We start from the raw sequence: 24,872 nt of genomic DNA on the forward strand, positions 1-24,872 counted from the left end.
AGAAGACCTGGGGGCGGCTTCAGGCCCCGTGGGAAGGTTTTGGCAGCATGTCAGAAGGGCTAGCCAGGACGGATCTCTACTGCACGCTTGGATTCTCTGCCTCCCTATCTGTCTGATTTTGAACAGGAGACATGTGGAGTAAGGGAGGCAACGAAGCTGGGGTTGGAAAAAGAAGGCCAGCTCTTTGATACCCAGGAGAAGGAGGGGAGGAACGAGGCCGGATATCAAGGTCCATTGGGAGAGCGAGCATCGCATTTGCATTGTTGGGGCCTTGGGTTTTTGGACACCATGCATTCCACACACATCATCATCATACCCATGCAATGGGCTCGCCCTTGCGCGAACGGCGCAGGATTGGGCAAGCTTCTGCTTATTTTGTATTAGTTTATAATGGGATTCTGTGAATATCACAGCGCAAACTTTCGTTTCGTAGCCGTTTGGGGGGGTAGTGCTCGCTATCGTGTCCTGTTCTGTAGTGTCAGTTACCGTCTATCCTCCTGGGCTCTCGCCGGATGCGGCGGTCCCTACCCATAGAAAGGGTCCCTTGGGCCGTTCGCTCGCCCGCCAGGTGTTGGCATTCCGCTGGGGGGGATGTTTCGGGACGCTCCTGATTTGGCGTGCGTTCCAGCGGGGGCAGCCCGCCTCCCCTCCCCCCCCATCGGCTTGTTGCGGCTTGCCTGAGGCGGTCCACTGCCCCCTTTGTGCCCCCCCCCCCCCCCCCCTGAAGGAGCCAGACTGGCTAGCGACAGGGGTCCCGCTGTGCTGCTTTGGGGGGCGGAGCGGGCCTGGACCTGACGGCTGGGCGCGACGACTGACGTCGGAAGTTCCCGAAGCTGCCATTTCCATCTTCTAGGTCGTTACGGTGTAGGTCTGATTCAAGACTTGAGACACCTTGATGAAGAGCCACCACCTGCAACCCACGATACCAACCTCGCCTTGATTGCGACACGACGCCCGAATCCCCTTCACCTTGTTCGAGGCTCTCCCCGAAGCAAAGTCGTCTGCCCACACGCAACGCAACACTCAACCTCCGGGACTGCGATCCCACAAGATGCCCTGAGCGCAGCAGCGTCGCAACAAGCATGCCTCGAGCAACGTCGCATGGCGCTGCCGCAGCTGCCGACTCTTCTTCCAACCAGTCCAGCAACCAATACCGACGGCATATAGCCGCATCTCCGTCCCCGTCTGGCTTCCTCGACGTAGCTCGCGGCGCCGCCAGGAGCCGGAGCCCCAACGGCCGCCATGCCGACGAGGCCGCCGGCCTTTTGAGCTCCAGCTCTGCCGGTCACGACCGCGACCACGACCACAACGACAACGACAACCACAGCGACCGCGATAGCGGCATCCTCGTCCGCCGAGGCGGCTCCGTCACCCCGTCCTCCTTCGCCTCGGCCACTCCCTCCTCCCGCCACCGCAGCCCGGATCCGTCCCATCTTCGCTCCGCGCCCAGGACCCCAAACCGCGTCCGCTTCGACCTCAACCCGACCTTTGTCGACCCCGACCCCGACCCCGATCCCGATCCCGACTCCAACCCCAGCCATGATGGCTTCTCCTCCGTCACCAGGGGCGCCGCGACCGGCCCGGCCCCGGACGCGGACCGCTATCCGCGCGAGAGCTTCGACCTGGACGAGTCGGACCCTCTCCGCTCTCCCTCGCTCCACCACGACCGCCGGCAGGAGCAGCGCCTGCCCCTCCTGACGGGGATCGAGGCCCCCTCCATCGCCGTCTCCGAGTCGTCGCTCGTCGCCAGCGACCACCACGCGCCCCGCTTCCACACGGTCGAGGACGCCGAGGCCTGGGCCGCCGCCGAGCGCGCGCGCCCCAAGTCGTCGCTGCCCGCGGCCTTTATGAACATGGCCAACAGCATCATCGGGGCGGGCATCATCGGGCAGCCGTACGCGATGCGGCAGGCGGGCCTGCTCTCGGGCGTGGTGCTGCTCATGGTGCTGACGGTCGTGGTGGACTGGACGATCCGGCTCATCGTGATCAACGCCAAGCTCAGCGGCGCGGGGAGCTTCCAGGGCACGGTGGAGCGGTGCTTCGGGCGGACGGGGCTCATCGCCATCTCGCTGGCGCAGTGGGTGTTTGCGTTTGGCGGCATGGTGGCGTTCGGGGTCATCGTCGGGGACAGCATACCGAGCGTGCTGCGGGCCGTCTGGCCCGGGCTGGCGGAGATGCCGGTGGTCGGGCTGCTGGCGGACAGGAGGGCCGTGATCGTGGTGTTTACCCTGGGGGTGAGCTATCCGTTGACGCTGTATCGGGATATCGCCAAGGTGAGAGCGGGCTTGCCTGTCCCGTCCTGCCGACCTGCCTGCGCGGTTCGCCGTTGATGCTGACGATGGGACCCAGTTGGCCAAGGCGAGCACGCTTGCGCTCATCAGCATGGCCGTCATCGTGGTGACGGTCGTGGTGCAGGGCTTGCTGGCCCCGGCGGACCAGCGCGGGTCGCTGAAGGATTGGAAGCTCTTGATCATCAACGACGGGATCTTCCAGGCCATCGGCGTGATATCCTTTGGTGAGTTCTCGGCCGCATGCCTCTTCCACACCCCCCCCCCCCCCCCCCCTCTCTCTCTTCGCGTCCGGGGCCCGGCAGCGCGACGGACAAGACACGGCGAGCGACTGACCTGAGCGCGCCCGGCCAGCCTTCGTCTGCCACCACAACTCTCTCCTCATCTACGGCTCGCTCGAGAAGCCCACCATGGACCGCTTTTCGCGCGTTACCCACATCTCCACCTTTGTCTCCATGGTCGCCTGCCTGACCCTCGCGCTCTCGGGCTTCTTGACGTTTGGCGACCGCACCCAGGGCAACGTCCTCAACAACTTCCCCGCGGACAACACCATGGTCAACATCGCGCGCCTGTGCTTCGGCCTCAACATGCTCACCACCCTGCCTCTCGAGGCCTTCGTCTGCCGCGAGGTCATGCTCAACTACTACTTCCCCGGCGAGCCCTTCAACATGAACCTGCACCTCATCTTCAGCTCGAGCCTCGTGTTTAGCGCCATGGTGCTGAGCTTGCTGACGTGCGACCTGGGCACCGTGTTCGACCTGGTGGGCGGCACCAGCGCGGCGGCCATGGCCTACATCCTGCCGCCGCTGTGCTACATCAAGCTCACGCGGAACCGGGATTGGAAGACGTATGCGGCATGGGGGGTGGTGGCGTTTGGGACGGTCGTGATGCTCATGAGCATGCTGCAGGCCATTGGGCAGATGATACGAGGTGAGTCGGCATTCTTTTCTCTATCATCCTTTGGTTGTGTGTGTGTGTGTGTGTGTGTGTATGTGTGTGCGTAGTGATGAAGAATGGCTTTGCTGACTGGTGCTGTTTACGCAGGCGAGGGAGAGACCAAGCAGTGTTACTGATGGGATCGGCTGCTAGCGCGTGTATTGGGTACCTTATCCATCCTTATGTACGCCTTGTAATACTATGGGGATATTGCCGGGAAGCAATAGATGCAAGGGAGACGGGCTGGAGTCCGGTGCCTATGTAACTGTACTTGGCCAGTTGGCATACTAGGTCTTTGGGACTTTGGACGGCTTGAACAATCCAGCATGCGGCATGTAGAACTTGGGTTGTTTTTTTTAACCATTCTGCCTCCTGCTTGTGTCCTTGTCTGCGACTCCTGTCGGCCGTTTTCGACCTAGGTACCTACTACCTAGGCTCCACTATTAACGTTTCTTTTGGTCGGGCACACACGGGGCGTACGCGGGCCGCGTGACGGTTTGCCGGGGGGGCGGCGGCTGTGGGCCGCGTGAGCTGCAGCTGCAAGCGGGGGTCTTTGACAGGAGTAACACAGGTTACCACGCTAAAGTGAGACAGATGGTTCATCACTGAGGGAGAGATGGAACAGTGGGGGGGGGGGGGGGGGGACACTTCCTCGAGGGTGATAGGTGAGACACGGACGTTGAAGCAGCATATAAGAACCAACGCATGCGAACCTCATCCAGCCCACGGCATGTGATCTAGATTTGGCAGTTTGCCTTTTGCCTTTTGCCATTTTTGTCAACAATCATCATATGCCTGTTTTCTGATAGGCTGCGGGAAGCAGACGGGTCTAGCTTCATGCACATGTGGCGGCTGACACACCGAACGGGGAGCCTGGTGTGGGGAGGGGAAGGGGGGGGGGGGGGGGGTACCATCGGGATACGTTCGGTATGAGCTTGTGGATGAGCTGAGGGGGTGGAAGGAGGGGGAAACTAACAACCCGGGCGCAGCGCGTGGAGGAGGTGTCCTAAGAGGGAGAGGAGCTGAAGGTGAGGGAGGAGATGTGCAAGCGAGTAGGTGGTGTAGAAACGTATAAGAGACCCCGCTCCCCGCCCACCTCACCTCACCTACTACCTACCATCCCACCTCCCAAGACCTCGACGGTAAACTCGGCTGATTGTCTGCTTCCCCAGAGACCCAAAAAAATACCAGTAAGTTATTCATATCGAAGCCGACGCGATCTCTCTCCAAGCAACGACAAGGCTGCGAAGGCTGACCCACCGATATCTTGCTCAGCAAACTTCAACCTCCACCCGAACCCACCGCCCACCTCCATCCAAGATGCAACACGCTAGCTGCCCCAAGTGCGGTGCCACGGCCGACGGCTCGAGCAAGACCTGCGGCGCTTGCGGTGCTGTAAGTGGCCTTCCAGACAACCCTACCACCACCACCACCACCACCACCACCACCACCACCACCACCACGACCATCACCACCGCGCTCCCTCAACCCACACAACCTTCCTTCTCTTCCCCCCCAACCTACCCCAGCGAACGGAACAGGCTAACGAAACCCGCGCCCCCACCACCACCAACAACAACAATAGACCTGCCCCAACTAAGGTCTCTCAAGAATCCCCCGGGCCCTCACGCCAACTTCCACCTCGTCCCCGTCCTCGTCCTCCTCCTCTCGGATCGGCCATGCACCGCGCTTCTCGCCACGCCGACCAACGAAAACGACAACGGCGATGACAAACCTCGGCCGCTCCGCGGGATCCCGGGATGTCCTGCATGTCCAGGTACCTGCCTGCCAAACTTTTGTCGGCCGGAAGAGAGGAGGAGAAGGAGAAGGAGGAGGAGGAAGAGGCGCGAACGAGCGGGAAGGTCGGGTATGCTGGGCGGGATGCGCGCGGCCTAGTTTTCCATAATAATGTCCAGAGTCGAGTCGACGAGAGCTTTCCTAGGATGGGACCCATGGAGCATCCGTGAAGACGTGAAGACGGAAACCTCTTCCCTGACGTAGGGCGGGAGGAGGGAGGAGCATGAAAAGACGGCCATGTTTCAATGTGTGCTGTCTCTTGCAGAGGTGCGAGCGCCCTTCACGGAACTGATCGAGCTCTCGCTGTCCTCTTCCCTCTGCCGAGATTGAGCTGGTTGGCCGGACAAGACCAGACGAAACATGTGTCAAGTCATGCCTGGCTGTGACATGGCGTGCGAGATGTTTGACTCCCGCTGCCAAGTTTCTACCGCCATTTCCGTCAATTCACGTAGATGCTGTGCCCAAGACAGATGGCAAATGCATCCCCTTACCCGCGTCAAATTCCATGGATCGCCACTCTACAGTAGGTCTGACCAAACCGAGCCTTGCCCATCCCCCGCTTACACACCATGGGCACGCACCCTTCCTGTCTTGGTACGTACCACAGTTGGACAATCGAGACACCAAGGTCCACACACTCACCGTCAAGGGAGAGAGAGAGAGCGGTCAACGTCCAAGAAAAAAACGATGAATAAATAAGCTAGCTAGTAGTACGTAAAACGACGATGGGGCCAACAAAACCGCGGGGTACCGTCCAAGTATCTGAGACAGAGAACAGAGAGAGGAAAAAGAGAACAGGATCGAAAACGGGGAAAAGGGGGCGCGTGCTTGTTCACATTATGGGATTTGCCACCCCCAGTTCCATGCTGCTTGCTTGCCGACTGAGCACCCCATCCCCCATTGCCAACACAGGCCAGAGAGAAAGAGAGAGAGAGAGAGTGCGAGCTCCGGGCAGGAAAGCGAGGGGAAGCATTCCCGAGTCGGGTGCCATCTTGTCTATACACCCAGCTCTTCACTTGTGCTGATTAAAATCGTTTCCCTTTCTCCCCGATCCTGCAGAGCCGTCAGGGCTGTCTGCGCTTGTATAGCCCGCAGGAAGCATCCCCCTGCTTCCCACTCCGCTCAGCAACGCCTTAGAGACGAATTGCCCAGAGGGGGGGAGGAGTGGGAGGAAACAGAGGGGACAACCTCCGCATCTCTCTCTCTCTCTCTCTCTCTCTCTAGAAACCATACACGGTTGAACCCATCGTGATGGGCCACCTGTCGCGAGCGCGGATTTGGGCCAGGCACTGGCAGCGGGCAGGAATGAGGGAAGCGGCGTCGGTCGGGTCAAGGTCGGTCGTGGTTTAGGCGATGAGGCACTTCTTGCTCTTCTTCCCGGTCTTCTTGAGCAGCGCGGCCCGTGTCGCCGTCTCGAACACCTCGCGGACGCCCTCGTTCGTCTTGGCCGAGCACTCAAGGTACTTGGTGGCCTTGATGTTGTTGGCAACAGCTTGGCCCTATTGGTTTTTTTTGGTTAGCATGACATGCTCCAACAGACTGAAACGCGCGCGCGGGTGTGTGATTAGGGGGGGGACGAATCAACAGGAGTGGCGACTCACCTGCTCGAAAGTGACGGGCTGCTGGCTCGTCTTGCGGAGCTCCTCGATGGTCTTGGGGTCGTTGCGGAGATCCTTCTTGCAGCCGACCAGAATCTTGGGGACGTCCGGGCAGAAGTGGTGAACCTCGGAGCACCACTGTCGAGTTGCTGTGTCAGCCATGCATGCCATGCCAATGCCGGAAAATCTTGCGGGGAGCCAACCTTCTCGCCAACGTTATCCAGGGAGTCGGGGGAGTCAATGGCGAAGCAGATCAGGATGACGTGCGAGTCGGGGTACGACAGGGGCCGCAGGCGGTCGTAGTCCTCCTGGCCAGCCGTATCCCATAGCGCCAGCTCGACATGCTTTCCGTCGACCTCGACATCGGCAACGTAGTTCTCAAAGACGGTCGGGACGTAGACCTAAGGGCAGCGGTGTTAGCTCGTTGCGCCGTGGGGTGGGCCGCTGGGCATGGCGTGTTTGGTTGTTGGGTTCGGGGAGGCTTGGGCGGTGCAAAAAGCAAGGGTCGATCGAGGCGGTCTGCAGCAACCCTCGCGAAGCGGTCGGGACCAACGATGATGCAACGACGGTGTCTCCAAGAGAGAGAAAAAAAAAGCCAAACTCACCTCCGGGAATGTGCCCTTGGAGAAGACACTGTGATCGAGCCGGGTCAGCAAGCGCATCGACAACAGGCAGATGGGAGCCGGCCTGGTTGAGCGAGCGCTCGAGCAGGCTGCTGGCCGGGCTGGAGGTGGGAGAGGGGGGGGAGCCAGCGGGCACAACTCACATCAGCAGGCAAGTCTTGCCGCAAGCACCGTCGCCGACGATGACGAGCTTCCTGCGGATCTCAGCGGCCATGGTGGCTGAAGTTTGAGAAGGTGATTATCGGGGAAGGATGGGTTTGTTGTTGATGCTCGATGAGGCTGCAGCAGGATGGGGCTGCAGGCGAGGCGTGCGGATAGAGGCGGCGACGGAACCCTTTTTTTTTCCAAAGAAGGATGGGCAGTCACGGCGCGTGAGAGGGAGGAGAGCAACAGAGGCGGGTTGATGATGCAGAGTGATGCAATCGAGATGGAAAGGCTCGATAGGCGGTGGTTGAGAAAGTGGAGAGGAAAAGGTGGAAGAGGGCAGAAGAAGAAGCGAAGCAGCTCTTCTTGTTTTGGTCTGGCGATTGAAGGCGGGCAGCGCTGGGTTTAGGTTGGGGGGGGACAACCTGAAAAGGGCCCGGGAGAAGGGGGACGAGAGATGGGGCGTTCTGAGTGGCCAGTGCACCTCGAAGGGGGGGAAGGGGGGGGGGGCTTGCCCAAGCACTGTTTCGCTTGGTTCTGGGCTGGGAATCAATTGCAGCGTCGGGTTCTGGGCTGGACCGCCTTTCCTTTCCGGCTTGATAATCCACTTTCCACTTCTGTTTCCGGGCGAGATGAGAGTTGGAAGTGGGCCCTGGCCTTGTTAAAAGCACAACGGTCCTCAGCCACCGTCGACCTGACTCCAAGGACACGGCAGTGCAATGAGAAAGTCATCGACCTGCTCGGCACATCCATACCTAGGTACCTGACCTTGGGTGGTCCTACCTGAGTGGCGGCCTCTTTTGTCCCCCCCTTGCCTACCAGCACAGCACGAGCACGCAGCGGTTTCGTATCAAGAAGGCCCGGGATTTGGTTGCTGGGGGATGGAGGATTGGACATTCGTCATCACCGGCACGGCACAGCTGCGGTCTGCACCGTGCAGGGCGGCCGTGGCTTTTGGTGTCAATCGGAGCCGAGCGGCCCCAGGCTGCTCCGAGACGCCCTTCCACGGCTGGCCAGCTCCGCGACCCAACAAGCTCGACGCTGAACGACAAAACCCCAGCGCTTTTTTTGATGCATGGCATCAGGCCCGTTATGAACTTCAAGGTTGGATGGACGTCTTGTCATGGCAATGCGGTCGACAGTCTGTCGCATCCGCATCGGTCACACCGTATGGAACGGTTTACGGAGAAGCGGTCGATCACTGGATCCGTTCCCGACTTTTCCCAAAAAGCACGTGAGAATGGCTGCCTCCCGATGACACAGCACCTTGCAAACCAACCCGTGGCAAGAAAAAAAAACGACTCGCCATCGGCCGGCGGCGATACACAGCATCCCCGGGTCCGGACTTGGGGGGGACAAAACAAATAAACAAGCCTTGGGATGCACGCTTCAGTTTTGTCTTCCAACGCCGGACATGGGTGTTTTTGTTTTACTCTGGTAGTTAGTTATCGGCCCCAGCTCAGGACAACGGAGCCGTCATAACTACTACTAGTACTTCGTACATAGCATGACAAACGCCCGTTTCGGCCAGGTCATTGTTGGGAACCTGTCGCAGCTGTGGATGCTGCATGGCGTCGGTGTGTGTTACCCCCGTAGCGCAGTAGCGCGTCCCCCCCCCCCCCCCCCCCGCGTTGTTCCTGGCCATCTCCCGAACGTAGGGGTGGGTCACAAAGTCCTAGAGGGGGGGGGGGGGGCGGCATGCTGTAGGACTCGTGTTGGTGCCCGGTGTCAGCCGTCCAGGGCTGCAGCACCAAGGAGCCTCATCACCTGGGTCCAGAAGACGGGGAGGCTGGACGGCCACGGCACGAGGGGCTCCTTTCAGGCCTCGAACTCGATCGACCTCGGCGAATGCACTACGCAGTACATACTATACACAGTACACTGTCTGGGATTGCCATGATGGCAGTGTTGAAGACCTACATACGGAGAAAAGGTCAGTTCCCTAAGCCACTTGCAGGAGGTTGCCCCCATGATGCGTGCATCCCATGGTTGTGTTGCGTGGATGGGATGCGCCACACCATCGTCGTCCAACTCGCATTGGGGACAAAAAGCGAACGATTCCAAGGCGGCCATTCTTCGCATTGGGATCCCAGCCCGAGCAGCTGTGCCTCATTTCGATGGCAATGCAAAACCTGGGAGAGACAATTGCGAAACCGAACCTTCACCTGGAAGATGCCTGTGCAAAGAGTGATGCCGTCGGATCCATTTGATCTCCGGGCCACCACCTCCTGGGCCCGCCCACCCGCGGTTCGCTGGGGGGGTGTGGTGGTCTTGGCGCCGCGGCGCTGGCAGCTGTCACCGATCCCGTGCCGGCTCCGGGTCTGCCAGCCCCACCATGCAAGGTGGGGACCCCAATGGGAGAATGCGGCACCGAAACTTTTCGAGATCATGCCGGCATCGCGACTTTAAGACGGACGACCGAGCCGGCCCCTGACGACCCCGTCGACCCCGAACCCCTCCCGAACCTCTCCCGTCGTCCTCGATACTACCCATCGGCCCGGGCCGGCCGAGGAATTCCCCCCCCTCCTCCCCTCCGCCGCCATGGAGACCATCCTCCGCCGCGTGCGAATGGCCGAGCGCCAGGTCGCCAGGCGGATGAAGCGCCAGGACCATCTCAAATTCCGCGAGGAGAAGCACGACCGCATGATCGAGATCGCACGCATGAGACGGCAGGTTGGCCAGAACATCAATGCCGCCATCAAGGCCCGCCACGAAGACCTCAAGCTGGGCCCGCTCGCCCCGCGCCGCGACGGCGTCAAGTTTGACCACGTCATGAGCTACTGGGGCAGCGTCTCGGTCGAGCGGGTCATGCTGCAGACCAAGCTCACCGACGAGCAGAGGAACGCCCGTGCCGCCTGGTGCGGCGGCACCGAAAACTTCTGCCTCGCCGTTGGCGACCGGGTCGTCGTCATGGAGGGCCCGTACAAGGGCAAGATTGCCCCCATCGAGGGCATCAACAAGGAGACCATGACCCTCGAGCTCGGCGGCAACGTCGGCCTGGTGAGTCCACCGCCGCCCGCGTGCCCGGGTTGTCTTTTTTTTTTCTTTCTCGCTCGCTTCCTCGCTAACGCCCTCCCTCCCTCGTCTAGGTCAACGCCACCATGCCCGAGTTCCTCCAGCAAGAAGACCAGACGCCCGTCCAGGTCACCAAGGGCGTCGTGCCCGTATCGGCCGTCCGCATGGTCCACCCCATCACCGACCGCGCCACGGGCGTGACCCGCGACGTCATTATCCGCGAGCTCCAGCCCGTCGACTTCCGGGTCGACGAACGGAACTACAAAAAGTACTTTGCGCGTATGGTGCCCGGGATCAACGTTCGCATCCCGTGGCCCAAGGTCGTCAAGGCCGAGCCCGAGGAGTACGCGGCCGACACGCTGCGCATCGACGTCGAGGAGCGCACCTTTGTGCCGACCCTGCTGCGCCCTCCCGTGCCCGAGTCCGTCATCGACGAGCTGCGCAACAAGTACTCCAAGTTCCGCACCCGCCACACGCCCGAGTACATCGAGGAGGTCAAGCAGCGCGAGGCCGAGAAGCGCGCCGACAAGAGCGGCCCGCCGGGAGCCAAGGCGTCGATGCTCTTGCCCGTGCAGGAGCTCAACATCCAGCTCCGCAAGGAGCGCAAGCAGCGCGGACAGCCCGAGCTTACCGAGGAGATGCTGGCCAAGATTGGAGAGATCATCGCGAGGAACATGCCGGGCAAGGTCTCGGCCGCGCCGAGCCCGGCGTCTACGACCCCAACAGAGGGCGGCGCTGCGGCCAAGGAGGATGCCGAGGTGGCCCAGGTGCGCAAGGCCGTGGAGCAGCTGGCCTTGGGAGGAGAGACACAACCGCCAAGCGGCGGGGATCAGCCGACAGCATCATGACCACGACGACGACGACGACGAAGATGAAGACGAAGACGATGATGATGGGGGGTGGGGGGGTTGGCGTTACCCTGGGCGGTGACCATTCACGGCCCTCTTGTGCGCGGGGTCCACGGCTAGACCTCGGGCGAGAAAAAGGGGAGGGGACCTTGGAACATGGCTGCTACGACAGCGTCACTGTGCTCCCTTTTCGTGTACCAATAGTGTGTGGGATATATTATTAGAGCATATACCATGGGATTCTGTGCTGACCGGGCTGGCTGGGCTGTTGTGGACATGGCGCGCTGGATCTGAGGCGCAGGCTGGCGATGGTCTGGGAAGGGTTATGTTCTTTCATGCATCCTGTCTGCCGATGTCTGGGGGGAGGTTCGTCATGGTCCGTTTCCACCGAAACCGCAACGGAGGGGGGGGGGGGGGGCCGAGGCCCTCGCAATTCCACACAAAGGAGAGCGGGGGGGAAAAGTGCCCGGCTTGTTGGACACCCTGTGTAGGATCGCCGTCGTGGTCCACTTGTCCGACCCGTCCCTTCCTCCCATCCGTGTAACAATCATCCTCGTGTCATTCGTGTCATGAACCACCGTACAGGTTCCAAGTAGGTCGTCCTAGAGGGTAGTTTGTCGTCCCCAACCATGCTATGACGCTGGACTAGGAGCTGCAGGGCAACGGCAGCGATTGGTTAAAACAGAGCGGGGAATCCTCAAATCAGATGGGACTGGTTACCAAACTCTGGTCGGTGATGCACCTGGGGGCTAGGCTGACTGACTGGGAGGCGCGGAGCCGTCTGTAAGTGGCCATATAAACTCCCGAGTTTTGCCACGTACAAGGCAAGGCAGACTCAACCGTCGTATCGGTTGGCGATCCGCGCGGTTTGGTGTCGGCTCATCTCTTTTTTTTTTTTTTTTTCAGTTAGTTCCAACGTGAATATGAGAAGCGGGAAGCGGATGGATGGATGGATGGATGGATGGTGGCCAATTTCCAGGTTTTGTCCCTGCTTTTCTTGGGGGGGGCGGTGTGTGTGTAAGTAAGCCTTGGTTGAACCGGGGGGATACAAGATCTCACTGTGTTCTTTTTTTTTTCTCACCTCCTCCATTTGTTTTCTCCATCTGTTGGAAACATGCATTTGCATCCTGCGAAATTGCTATCAGACAATGGAAATTGCTTCAATGTTGCGATATCCTCCTGAATCGAAGTTGACAATCTCGCCTACCAACCAACCATCCATCTTGTTCAGCATGGTATGGCCCATACTTTGCCAGCCTCAGGACTTACTACTCGGTCCCCCCCCCCCCTCTTTTGCAAATCCAATCAAGCACTGAACCTCGGTCACCTGGGAAAAGAAAACGCAAAACCAGGAGAACCAACCATGAACAGAAATGCCAGCCCAGCTAGCCCGATATAACTAGTGATGCGGAGTACGAACCATGCCTCACCCGATGCTCTGTTCCCAACGCGGGAGTCCCGCTCCACCGCCGCCGTCCTCCGTTTTCCCGGGGGGGGTATCAAGACTGGTGAAAGCTGGTTGAAACGCAGGATCCAATTCCCAACAGCCCCCCCTTGGCATCAACCACCAAACGTTGACCATGGAGGAAACCCAAGGACAACAAGTCAACCTTACCCCTGATGGTTGGCAGGGCAACGACGGCATTCCCCTCTTCTCCACTCTTTCCCCTCCACCTCATCCATCACGCCCCGAGCGATGCCCCTCCTCCAAAGGCCGAATGTCCGGGCAGAGGACGTCTCGCTGAGCCGCAGTGAAGACGGCCAGGGAGGTTTCCGATCCCGGGGTAACGTATGCAGACCTAGGTAGTCCAGCGCCCTAGGTACGTTTGATTCCATGATCCTTCTTCGCCACGGGTATGTATCCATTCTCAACCCATCATCTCAGCCTCTGCCCCCTCCTCCTCCTTTCCTCCCTTCTCTCCCTCCACTTCCGTTCTTGATTCTCTTTCTGGTATCTCTGTTCCTCCTCGTGAGAATACTGCCAATCGTACCCTCCTCCTCCTCCTTCTTCTTCTTCTTCTTCCTCCCCCACCTCCGCCAACCATCTGTTAGCAGGCCCGGCATCCGAGCGGTGACGAAGATCCGGGTGCCAGTACTTCTCGGGAAGAGAGGTGTTTTTCAGCTCCTCATACATTTCCTTGCTGATGATGCGCAGCTTGTACAGCTTCTCCAGGATGAAGGGGTCGGGCCTCGCATTCCTGCGGCTCGCGCCGGCAACGATGTGCGTGTGGATGTGATGCATGCGGGACGAGAAGTTGTCGAACTCGGCCTTTTTCCTCCTTCTCCGGTCCAGATCTTTCGGACCGCCCCTGGGCTTGCCTGCTTCGGAGTACTTGGAGAGGGGAGAGGTGAAGGTGACGCTGCTGCAGAACCAGCATATCACATGGCCCGGCAGGTGGCCTTGAAGGTGGTCAGCTTCGTGGTGCTGGATCCAGGCGGCGACGTCGTTGATGTCGAAGGTCGCCGCGCAGCTCAGAAGCTCGGAGAACTCGCACCAGAGGACGCCTTCGCTGCCGTCGCCCACGGGGAAGTCGTCTTGGTCATGGCGGCCGACCGAGTTGCCGACAAAGTGCACGGAATTGGGCTCGCCCACGGGGCCACTTGCGTGGCTCGTGGACGCCGAGTAGCAGCTCGATGTTTCGGCGCGGCTCTGGGTGCTGTCCCAGATGGACCAGGCCCTCGCAGAACGGGGGGCTGACGATGTGGAGGGCTTGCTTGGGGCAGGGCTCGTGCCGTCAAGGATGTAGCCCTCGGAACTCACGATCGCTCTCTCGTCGTTGTCGGTGTAGAGCACGCCCATGCGGAGGTCCTCCTCAGCCGTTGCCGCGTCGTTACGCCGTGCAAAGGCGTTGCGCGTCTGTTGGGCTCTACGCCGGACGTGTTCGACTTCGGCCAGGGTCAGCTCCATGGTCATGGTGTGGTTGGCGGCGAGGAAAGGAGGAGGGATCTGTTGGCAATCCGTCGGGAGAGGCGACGAGGTGCAGATGCGGGGGAAGAACGATGGGTTGAGTTGAATAGTGGTGATGCAGAGCTGGATGCTGGTTGCTTGCTGACGCGAGGCTGCTTAAGCATAGGAGGTGTCGAGCCCTCCAACAATCAGCCTTGGTTACCCCTGAAGTCGGCGGGGGTTGAGGGTTGCTGGAGGGGGAGGGGCACGAATGCGTGGAAGATGTCCGGGAGGACGAAGAGGAGGAGATGCGCCCTTACCATGCGATGGAGACGACACGGGGGTCGGTCGAGTTCAAGTACCGGAACGGCTGACCAACGACATAGGACTGGAGCCCGAGACTATCTGCTACCCCAATGTCCGAGGTACTAGGTCTGCATCTTCTCACGCTCTCGGCGGCCAGGGCCTCCGGACGGCCGCCACGTCGCGTCCCTCCCTCACACCCGCCTACCTGCCGATGCACCACCGTGCTCAACAAACCCCCTCCCAAGACAGCCATTCAACCTTCGGGCCGCGATATCCGCAGCGGCTTACGCCGCATGACGCGGCGGTTCGACATAGGGCTCTCCCGCACAAAGCGATGGGCGACTGCATATCCATCCTCTCCATCTCCCCATTGCCGGATGCCGCCATGCAGCTCGCGACCATGCGATGGCGCATGAGGTGGGAAAGCACCTGGTCCTACATTGACAATGGCGCGCAGTCACGAAACGCGGCAGACTGTATCTGCGCCAAACCTCCAGCCGACCCCGCCCTCGACCACCCCTCGGCGCAAACAGCTGCAACCCGGCCGGGCTCGAGGATGATCGTCTTTCAAGTTGGATGTCGATCGTTCCGACCGTCGTATGTACGGGGACACGCCACGAGCCATCCGGCCTGCGACCTTCTCCCCACCGGCCTGAGGATGGGGATGCGGCAACTATACCGCGAATGGGGGCATCCACTGGGCTGCCGGTACCGGTACTAGTACCGACCGTATGCGTAGGCCAGGCGAGGACTAGCAGCGGCAGAAGAGGTGCGCCACATCGCTTGACGGGGCTTCGAGAACCAGACATGAAGAAACCCGCCCATCCACTCTTAGCCACGACCTTTCCCGAAAACACCCCCGAGCCCTGCAACTGCAACCCCCCTGAGAAAAGAGGAGAGGTGATGTGGCGGTCAGGGTGATGATAGGACGCGGGGAGGGAGAGGGGGAGAGGGGGGGAAAAGGGAGGGAGAGGGGGAGAGGGGGGGGGAAAAGGGAGGGAAACGAAACCTCGCAACTCGTTCTTTTACTTCGTGGGATGGTATAGCACCTATCTGCGGCACTCCTGCACGCCCCCCCTCTTTCTTCCTCTCGGCTGCTTACCCCGCGCTCATTCTCGGGTGCCATACACCACCAACGCAACCAGCCAGGCCGGGCCGGGTCGGTCCAGACACACACCAACCGACACAACCAAAACCCGGCTGTGCACATTGCTTCGACCGCAAGCATGCCTTTCGCCATCACAGAAATACTTCAGGCAAAACAGTGCCTGGGAGTTCTCGTCCTATCAACGGGCGACACGCCGTCGCATCGTCTGCTTATTCACATCCGTCTTCGTTCATGCGATGCTGCTCGCAGCTCACAAGGCTTTGGTTCTCCTCGGGAGGCTGAGAGGTTGATGTTGGCTCGGCGCAGGGCGCCGACTTCTCCCGGTCTCGACGAGGCGGCCGGTCGGGGGTGCGGCGGTAGAGAAACAAAGGGCCAGCCGTCATGGGCGTGTACGGCGTAGATGGAGGCGCCATCCATGGGCCTCGGGGAGAGGCTCGCGGCCGGCGACGGACGTGCGGCGACGTGACGAGGGCGAGCGGGATCACTACCTGTGTACTGTGTACGCACAGGAAGTACAGTGAGGTACAGTCGAATAGCATCCCCTCATACCCTCTACTACCTAGGAAGGGTGGGGGCTTCGTTCCCTCCGAAACTGTCCACCCAACCAAGCTGAGCCGCAGGCTTCCCGGTCCTCCAATGAAGGCTCCCCCCTCCCCCTTCAGATCCTTAGAGAGAAATCAAGCCCACGCTTGTTTGAGAACCGGTCTAGAAGATCGGGTGGGTTACACTGCATAATAGAGTCCGGTTCGAACCGGCCCCCGTCCTAAGCCGCCGAGATTCCATTCCGAGCCTTGTCTTCTTACTGCTACACAGCAGCGGCGACGGCCATCTATAGCACCTGTCGAACGCGTCGGACGCAGTCGGCTTGGCAGAGTCATGACCCGGCCCAGCACCGCCGAGAAAGGGACATGCCCAGGGCGCCTTGTGCTCTGCGATCTGCCGGTCTACCCTCCTTTGCGACGTTCCATCAGACGGGGAAACCCCTCCGCCGAGGCTAGACCCCCATGGACAAGGACGGCTTTTCGTGCCGTCCGTTCGTTCGTCCATCCGCCCCATGGAACAGGCATATTGTCAGCCACGTTTCTTTCAGCGACCCGGGCTACCTTGGTACGTAGCGAGGAGTCGCGCACGCACGCGTGTGCGCGTGAGCGCGGGCGGCTGCGGGATGCGTGTGTGCAGTGATTGTACATGCCTCGCCGGGTTTCCAGCGCCGGGGTGTGTGTTTCCGTGCTACGATGAGGCTCTGCGATGCCAATGAGAGCCAGAAGAGGTGGGCCGGGGGGAGGGGGGTTGCCCTATACCCATGCACCGTGATCACGCAGACGCAGCCAAATCCTGGTGAAGCAGCATGCTGCTTATCGGCAGTTGCGTTGCACCGATGCTTGTGCGTCTACGCGAGCGGGATGGGGGGAGACGCTCTCTCGACGTGTGGCGTAGACCCGACGGCCCGGCCATGCCGTCACTAGACAGACTGGCCGTGCCGCGTGCGTGGTCTCTCGTCCCGGGCGAAAGCAAGACGGTAAGATTTTCCACGTCGGTCGGTTCCGGCCGCGTCATGACGGTGCTCGACGTGTCCCATAGCTGGTGTAGCAGGCCGTCGGGCAGCAGCGCTATAGATGGATGAGTCGCCCGGGGTGCTACGGTGGCGTTTACTCCATGGCGGCCGATGTTGCAATTCCGGGGGCCCGCGTTGTGTTGGCACACGACCGGGCTCCAGAAGGAGGAGGAGGTGAGAGAAGAGGAGGAGGTGAGGGAAGAGGAGGAGGGGTGGCGGAGGTGATGGCATTGTAGGCCTCACATTCCTACCTGAACTGACGGAACACAGCGCACTCCATGGCCCAGGCCGAACGGACATCAGGGTAGTTGGTACCCAACGATGCGGCAGAAACCCCCCTCATATCTTTGAACGGCACAATACCTTCGCCTTGGCGATGACGTTGCGATACTCATCGGGAAACGCGCCAGATTCGTCGCCGTGCTTGATGAGAGCCGGGAACGTGACGCACCAGACGATCCTGCCGCCACCGCCGCCGCCGCCGCCAGCGTCCTCATCCTCCTCGCTCTCCTCACCACCAACGTCCTCCATGGTTCCCTCGTTGAACGAGCTTGAGTCTGGGGGAAGATCGACGCGAAAAACCGCCCTCTGCACGGCGAGCAGCTGCGCGAGATCGACAGCGTCGGCCAGAAGCACCCGCAGAGCCTGATCGCGCGCGTCGGTCGCGGTAGCGTGGGTAATCGAGTCGAGGAGGCCGATGATGCGGGCCGCGGCGGCATCGACAACGGCGGCGGTCTCGGCGCGGAGCGTTTCGGCGGCATCTTTCCGGAAGATGGACAGGGTGAGCGAGCGCCATCGGTTGGCGGACTCGAGAGAGGACGCTGGACAGGCTGTGAGCCGGATGGCTTTGCTCGGGCAGTCCATGGTTGAAGAGAGAGACATCCTTACCAGAAGCGAGGAAGGCATCAACCTGCTGGATCGGGTCCGCGACGTGGGGTGGAAGGCCGATGAAGTAAGGATCAAATACGAGTCCCACAAGCAGCCGCGACACGAGGGACTGCAGCAGATGGATCCTGGACGTCGAGGCTAGCTCTTGATACATGGGTACGAGGCGGGCCAGCGCCGAATGCGTGCTTTCGTCGAGGCTTGCAAGATCTGTTTCTCCTGTCAGCCCTCTTCGCTGCGATCCGCCTGCCCCTGAGCGACGTCGATGCGGACCGACTTACCAACCTTGGCCCGCCGAAAGTTGACCAGCACCCAGTTCTGCAGCCCGTTTCCCAGCCGGGCCATGCGCTCCCCAAAGACCTCGTCGCTGATTTGAACCTCGCCGTCGGTGCGGGTGCTCACACTGACAAACTCCTTGAGCCCCTTGACTTGGGCCTTGAGCTGGGCGATTTCGTCATTCTTTTTCTCAAGGATCCTCCTCTCTGCTCTCCCATTTCCCTTGTCATCCCCAGAATCTCCATCTGCCCGCCCTTGTTCCGCCTTCCGGGCACCCGCCGGCCCACCGCCATCCTTCCCATGCGCCGCTAGCCGCTTCTGCAACGCCTTGACTTGATCCTCGAGGGCAGCGCACCGGCCCCGCCAAAAGACGGCTTCCTCGCTGTCTGCACGGCTTTCCGGGTCATGGGAGGCGCGGGGCCCGGACTCTATGGCGGCGAGCTTGCGCTCGAGGTCGGCGATGCGGGCGTCGCGGTCGCGTAGGGCGGGTTGGAGGGTGGAAAGGGATGGGGTGGGATCAGAGCCGGAGGCTGGGGGTGCGAGGGATGAGAAAGAGGAAGGCGGTGTCGGAGACGCCGATGGAGAGCGGCGGACTGCGTCAGAGTTGTTGTTGTTGTTGGCGGTGGTGGTGGCGGCGGTAGTGGTGGTGGTGGTGGTGGTGGTGATGGTCATTGGAGATGCTCCTGGTGCCGGACTGGGAACGGGACTTGAACCAGAGCTCGGGGCCGGCCGGGATGGCGAGCGTGCTCCGATTCTGCTGCTGATTTCCCCGCCCCCCGCTTCCAGGCGGCGCTTGGTAGACGAGAACATCTTCGCCGCGAGGTGAGGCGTGCGCTATCTTGAGCTTGTCGTCTTCGTTGTCCTGGGATTCTGGGGCTTCAGGTCAGGCTGCCTCGCTGATTTTACGTCGGCGGCAGCATGGCGGCAGACTCAAATCGACAGCCTGCCATTGTCGCGTCGAGTTGGTGATAAGCTTCATGCACGAATGCAAGAGCCGAGACGCGTGGTTCATAGCTGCATGAGATGCTGACAGAAGCGCCGAGGCACTGAGGCACCTGATAATGCGGTCGATGCGGGATGCAAGCGCGCAAGCTCATCCTTGTCAGAGCCAAGACAGAAGAAGGCGGGGCACGCCAAACCAGAAGAGCCTAAGGCACGTTAGCTATTATAAGGTACATTACACAAGTACTGCGTACGTAGGGGGGGAGGTGAACTTCATGGGAGCTTTCATGTAGTTATCAGGCACCACCACCGCTCCGCAGCCGCCTGCAACACTCCAGCATCCCGAGGTGACAGTGACGGCCAAGCTCGGGAGCAAATACGTATCAAAGAACCAAAGACCCAAAGAATAGAGACATGGAAAGCCTGCATAGAGTCTTCTTTTCTCTCGAAGCGCCCAAGAATCGCCTCTAAAACCCGACTTCCTCCTCTACCTCGTACTCCGCATCCTCCTCCCCATCCACCACCACCTTCTTCGCCCCCATCTTACATATCGCGACCTTCTCTACCACCGCATCCTCCAGCCACACATGATCTTCATACCTGTCCAAGATGTCCCTCGCATCCAAGACAAGCCGCTCCCCTTTCCTCCCCCCGCCCCAACCTCCCCTACCACCTCGGCCTCTTCCACCACCACCACCACCGCCTCTCCCGCCCCCTCCTCGCTGGCCTCCCCGGACGTAGATGGTATTGACCAGCGTGGCATGCAAGAGCAGCGGCCGGCCCTCGTCCATCATGAGGCCGGCCTCGACAAAAGCCCCGCGGAGCTTCTCGCAAAAGGCCTGGAGCGTGCCGGTCGGGTCGGCCGGGGGCGCGTAGAGCACGGCGGCGCGCCCGGCGGGCTGCATGGACGCGAGGCCGCGGAGGGTGATGCGTGGCCGGTCGTCTGCTGCCGTCGTCTTTGTTGCGGTCGTGGGACGGTTCGCGGGCTGCGAACGGGCCTTGCTGTTCAGCGGCGAGGTCGCGTTCGAGCTGCCGTTGGCGACAACGCTCCTCCAGATCCCCGCCAGGCTCAACCCCCGCAGGAGCTCCTTCGCCCTCTCCAGACGCTCTCTTCCGCTCTCTTCCCCAGCAGGCTGTCCCCTCCCGGGATGTAAGCTCTCCTCCCCCTCCCCACCCCTTCGGCCTTCAGCCCTCCCACCACCACCACTTGCTTCAGCTGCTGTTGCTCTAGCCGGCCCCTCCCCAAAACCCATCACCCCCAGCGTCAAATGCAGCGTTCCCACCGGCCTGACCGCGTCTTGGGGGACATCGAACCCACCCAAGGCCGGCGGCGCACACACGTCCGCGCGGAAGGCGGCCAATGAAGCGGCGAGCTGGGCGCGGGCAGACACAGGAGCTGTGGAAGACGAAGAGGGTGGGGTGGTGGTGGTGGTGGCGTGAGAGGTAAGCGGGATGCAGAGGAAGTGGGTTGGGGGCGGCGGTCTTGGGGGTTTAGGCGGCATGGCTGCTTTTTCTCTATGGTTGTATCGCTTTCCGAGTTCCGCTTATCTCATGAGGTAAGAAGGATGGATTGAGCTTCGTTCTGATGCTTGCTGCTTGGAGAAAGCCAGCAAAGTTAGAAGGGATGCTAAATTGTGGGCGAAGAGGATTGGTGGATGGCGGCCTGGGTGAGATTCGGTGGTTTCGATCCGTGAGATGTATCAGCTTAGGATGTTGCGTCGACAGACAAACAAGAGGGAGCCACTCCCAGTCGTATGGTTCAGAAAAAGAGAACAGGCCCTTTTTGTTTGTGAAATAGAGATAAAAGAAAAAAGTTGGGTATTGTGTGATCTCGGAGTGTAGTTACTCGGACGATGTAGATTCGCAAACCCGCCTAAAATTATTAGAGGAGCACCTCTCACCAGGCCATGTGGCCCGTGCCCCGCACTTCACGCCGATGACGCATCCGCATCCCTGGCTTTCACCGTCCATGAACCACCCACCTCCACGATGCAGCTCATGGCAAAGGTCGGTTCATGAACGGGAGTGCTGACGGAACTCCGTTTCCGCTGGCCATAACCCGTCCCATGTCTACTGTGTAAGCTGAGCGGACAGAACCGCAGCCAATCGTCCCCAAGAGGAGCGCCTCCCAAGGCATCCATTCCCCCTTCCAGGATACAGGCCGAGACAACCTCGAACACCGAGCTGACATATTCACGCATGCTACCTACAGAAAGGTGAAGGGGAGGGGTATCCAGACTACCCTCTGCTGTGCCAGGCTGCGATGGCAACAATGCTAAAATTCCCATATGCGTAAATGGTATCTATGACTCCCGTACGCACATCATCTGCGACATGCTATCCATTCCCTTGCCAGCGGAAACAGCAGAAGCGCCCTGAGAACCATGTATTCACACCCCATCCTATTACCACTCCGCGATACTTTCGTTCCTGAAGTGATCAACCCCATTGTGTCTTGTGCATGGGAATCCGAGGAAAGCCTCGCAAGCCCCGTGATGCCTTGTGATTCTTGAAGAACACAGAACTGCTCCTCTCCACAGCGGACGTCGGTCTTGTCGGAAGTGACACCCGCCCGCTGCTCTCGGCCCATCGATATGACCGTCCCGGAAGAGCGATCCTGTCCCGCTCGCCGAAATGAAAAAAAAAAAGACAAAAAAAAAAAAAAAAACAAGGTAAACGTCGCTGATGAATGAAGAAGCCTTCGCTGCTTCGATCTTGGACATTGATAACCGGGTCTGTTAGGGATGGGAGAGGAGCAATAGCAGCCCCGCCCCGCCCCCAGAGGACCGTTCTGCTGGCGAGCGAAAGCATTCCCAACCTGTCAAGGTACCTTTTCCTGCGCCCTGGCACTGCCAGGCTCAATTTTCAAAGTACTTTATCATGAGGTTGCGTAGCTCGTCCGTGTCATTCCTGGCTTGCGCAAGAGCGTCCCTGATCTTGTCAAGGCAAGCCGCCAGATCGGATTCCGACCCAGCGAGCTTTCCCTGCTCTTGAATCACTTCGCAGCTGTCTCTGATCTTGATGAAGCCCAACGTAGCCGATGACCCTTTCAGAAAGTGGCCAAGCCTGCTGAGCTCTGACAGGTTTTTTTGCTCCCTGTGAACGAGACCCGTTAGTTAGAGACTGGTTTGTCCCCCATGTGACTTGCCGGGAGAGCGAGAACGCTGGTTGTCGACGACACTTACAGCTCTCTCTCCATTCTCTCAAAGGTATCGGCCGCCTGCTCGAAAAAGTTGTATATCAAGGGTTTGCTGAAGTCCCGCTCCTTCTCGTCCTCGTCCATCTCGAGGATCTGCTCGAACATGGTCTTGTCGACGTGATCCCCGAATTCAGGCATCTCGTTTCCGGGATCCCGCTCGTCCTGTGATTTGAACATGATGGACCATTAGCAAAATCCGATCTCCCTCGGCATCCACGAAAGCCGACTGAAGCCGACTGCGTGCAGCTACGGTTGATGTCCACACACCAGCTCCTGGTGGCCCAGAAATGGTGTAAACCACCGGACCATCGTCATGGTCACTGACGACAAGGAAGGGGTGTTTTGGGCCTGAAAGGTATGTATGTTTGCAGAGGATGTCTTCCGGTGGCTGCGCTGGCGATGAACGGGAGGGCGAATCGATCGATCGATCAATCGATCGATCAACCGACCAAGGCAGCCAAGGAAACGCGCCCAAAAGAATGATGCGAAGGGTGCAGTAAAAGAAAAAAAGAAAAGAAAAAAAAAACAAGACAGAGATGGAGTGGGCCCGTGAAGGTAGGGGTCACGGTCGTGGAGGCACGAATCTAGTTGCTCATATATGTCTGGAGAGGGGAAACGCCAGTGATACCGAGCAGATGAAAAAAAGGTAGAATGGCTGTAAGGGTTGTGGGGGGGGGTAGATGTGGGAGAAGGTCGGCTGAGCAAGATGAAAGAAAGGCGTCGGGTTTAGGTCGTGTGAGGGGGGGGTACGGGGGTATTGAAGGAGGCACGCCAGAATGACCCATGGGGGAACCGATGAGACAAAACAAAAAGAGAAAAGAGAAGATCACATCGGATTCGCAGGGTAGGTAAGAACCTAGGACCCTTGGTAGTTAAGAAAAAAGAAGGAAAACCGGAAAGCAGCTCAGACAGAGTAGCATGTTTGACTTGCTCCTGATAAAATCAGAGCAATACAAGATGAAAGGAAGAGGCTTACAGTGTACAGCATAAATCAAGAGGAAAGATCAAAAGGAAGCTCCGTGTTGGGGAGGCCGGGACGCGGGCTCTGGAGCCAGGGAAGAGAGGACGGTCAGGAACCGACTGTTGCGGCCCAGCAGAGTCTCTATTTCAAGTCTCTGTTGGTCTTGCTCGTCGACGACTTAGCGCCGGCCCGAGAGTCCAATGATGTTTGGGATATCCGCGAGAAGCGAGGGTGCGCTGGAGGCTCTCTCGGGAGAGCAGGAGCCAAGCGAGCGGACGGGGGAGGGGGCTGATGCGTGTCAACTTGAAGCCATTATTTTTGGTGTCGAGGGGCGCGAGTTGCAGGAGAGCCCCGGTTTGTAAGCAAGCAACCCTCACGTACTCTGTTTACTCCAACGAAGGGAAGGATGACGTTGTAGAACCACGTGGGTGTGTCGCGTCGTGCAGGCCAGCCGTTGGCGCCAGACACTTGGGGGTCAACTTGCTCCCAAAGAGGGCCAATGTCAACAAGCGGCGATCGATGAGGACGACGACGACGACGACGGCGGCGGCGGCGGCGGCGGCGACAATGATGATGACGACGATATGCTTATGGACCTTGAAGCCGTGGTGAAGTCGTTAGCCAATGCGAAATTTTGCGGCATGGCGGGGTCTTTTCATGATGACAACCTGCGGAGAGGGGCACACGTCCGAGGGACGGAGCCTCTCCGCCCCCCTCCCCGGCCAATTGTTGAGGCCCTCCTCCAACCAGAAACCATTCGCCGAGGCGAGGGGGGCGTGGACCACCTCAGACGGGACTCACCGGGAAGAGGGTGCCGGGGTTACGGAGACGGCGAGGGTGGAGGTTAAAAGTCGAGACCTTAGGGCCGGAGAAAAGGGTTGATGAATCCCAGCTCAGGTTGAAAGGGGGGGGGGGGGGGGGGAGGGAATGCAAAGTACAGGGAGTTGCAGCAGCGCGAGGGGTAACAGAGCAGGAAATAACCCGGCGCGGATTACCACTTGACAAGCACATGCAGACGCCAAATTGCACTTGACCTGCAACGTCTCCACGCGGGATGCTCATGTACCATGAAAAGTAAAGCCTACCTTACTACTGTGTAGGTAACCTATACCTTTTCTGAGGCGCCTTACTCGTCCCGCAACGCCGTCCCCATGTCTTCTTTCTTTGCTGGGGTTTGCCCCTCGATGACTCGGGCTCCGAATTTCCATACTGTCTTTGTCTCACCCGAGGAGAGCGTGGTCGCAAGGCCGGTCATCCCAGCCAAGCATCTCGAAAAACAAAAGGATGGCGATGTCGGGGTCGTGGCTTTGCCATCTCTCCTCTCATGTTCTGTTTCCGCCGTTGGCACTCTGCACGCGTGATCCCGTGGCCTGGGCCCTTAGCTCCTCGAGCGGTTGTTCGCGAAAAGGCTTCTGAAGTACCTAAATAGGGTTGGTTGGCCTGCCACGGTCCGGGTGAAGAAGTTCCCGCTCTGGGGTTGTGACGTAACGTGAGCCGATTGTGG

At 59.8% G+C, this 24,872-nt stretch overlaps 8 protein-coding genes across 8 annotated transcripts; 3 read left to right on the top strand and 5 right to left on the bottom strand.

Moving 5' to 3' along the window:
- Window positions 1–1,082: 1,082 nt before the first annotated feature.
- On the top strand, window positions 1,083–3,361 carry VTJ83DRAFT_6791 (uncharacterized protein; the record flags this gene model as incomplete). Its single annotated transcript, XM_071013541.1, has 4 exons — window positions 1,083–2,273; window positions 2,350–2,515; window positions 2,643–3,218; window positions 3,333–3,361. 4 exons carry the CDS (start codon window positions 1,083–1,085, stop codon window positions 3,359–3,361), a joined length of 1,962 nt encoding a protein of 653 aa, XP_070864418.1.
- Window positions 3,362–4,544: 1,183 nt separating this feature from the next.
- On the top strand, window positions 4,545–4,824 carry VTJ83DRAFT_6792 (uncharacterized protein; the record flags this gene model as incomplete). The annotated part of the gene is made up of 2 exons (XM_071013542.1): window positions 4,545–4,619; window positions 4,810–4,824. The coding sequence occupies 2 exons, from the start codon at window positions 4,545–4,547 to the stop codon at window positions 4,822–4,824; spliced, it is 90 nt and encodes a 29-aa protein (XP_070864419.1).
- Window positions 4,825–6,367: 1,543 nt separating this feature from the next.
- Window positions 6,368–7,456, bottom strand: VTJ83DRAFT_6793 (uncharacterized protein; the record flags this gene model as incomplete). Its single annotated transcript, XM_071013543.1, has 5 exons — window positions 6,368–6,520; window positions 6,623–6,757; window positions 6,823–7,020; window positions 7,225–7,252; window positions 7,386–7,456. 5 exons carry the CDS (start codon window positions 7,454–7,456, stop codon window positions 6,368–6,370), a joined length of 585 nt encoding a protein of 194 aa, XP_070864420.1.
- Window positions 7,457–9,927: 2,471 nt separating this feature from the next.
- Window positions 9,928–11,249, top strand: VTJ83DRAFT_6794 (mitochondrial 54S ribosomal protein uL24m; the record flags this gene model as incomplete). The annotated part of the gene is made up of 2 exons (XM_071013544.1): window positions 9,928–10,386; window positions 10,476–11,249. 2 exons carry the CDS (start codon window positions 9,928–9,930, stop codon window positions 11,247–11,249), a joined length of 1,233 nt encoding a protein of 410 aa, XP_070864421.1.
- Window positions 11,250–17,444: 6,195 nt separating this feature from the next.
- Window positions 17,445–19,076, bottom strand: VTJ83DRAFT_6795 (uncharacterized protein; the record flags this gene model as incomplete). Its single annotated transcript, XM_071013545.1, has 3 exons — window positions 17,445–17,926; window positions 17,994–18,200; window positions 18,272–19,076. The coding sequence occupies 3 exons, from the start codon at window positions 19,074–19,076 to the stop codon at window positions 17,445–17,447; spliced, it is 1,494 nt and encodes a 497-aa protein (XP_070864422.1).
- A 599-nt stretch (window positions 19,077–19,675) lies between these two features.
- On the bottom strand, window positions 19,676–20,710 carry VTJ83DRAFT_6796 (uncharacterized protein; the record flags this gene model as incomplete). Its single annotated transcript, XM_071013546.1, has 1 exon — window positions 19,676–20,710. One exon carries the CDS (start codon window positions 20,708–20,710, stop codon window positions 19,676–19,678), a length of 1,035 nt encoding a protein of 344 aa, XP_070864423.1.
- A 1,356-nt stretch (window positions 20,711–22,066) lies between these two features.
- On the bottom strand, window positions 22,067–23,395 carry VTJ83DRAFT_6797 (uncharacterized protein; the record flags this gene model as incomplete). Its single annotated transcript, XM_071013547.1, has 3 exons — window positions 22,067–22,304; window positions 22,394–22,569; window positions 23,384–23,395. 3 exons carry the CDS (start codon window positions 23,393–23,395, stop codon window positions 22,067–22,069), a joined length of 426 nt encoding a protein of 141 aa, XP_070864424.1.
- A 114-nt stretch (window positions 23,396–23,509) lies between these two features.
- On the bottom strand, window positions 23,510–24,125 carry VTJ83DRAFT_6798 (uncharacterized protein; the record flags this gene model as incomplete). Its single annotated transcript, XM_071013548.1, has 3 exons — window positions 23,510–23,656; window positions 23,750–23,955; window positions 24,053–24,125. 3 exons carry the CDS (start codon window positions 24,123–24,125, stop codon window positions 23,510–23,512), a joined length of 426 nt encoding a protein of 141 aa, XP_070864425.1.
- Between the last annotated feature and the right edge of the window lie 747 nt (window positions 24,126–24,872).

The sequence above is a fragment of the Remersonia thermophila genome, chromosome 6, assembly GCF_042764415.1.
Source record: "Remersonia thermophila strain ATCC 22073 chromosome 6, whole genome shotgun sequence".
In the NCBI taxonomy this organism is placed as follows: Eukaryota; Fungi; Ascomycota; class Sordariomycetes; order Sordariales; family Chaetomiaceae; genus Remersonia; species Remersonia thermophila.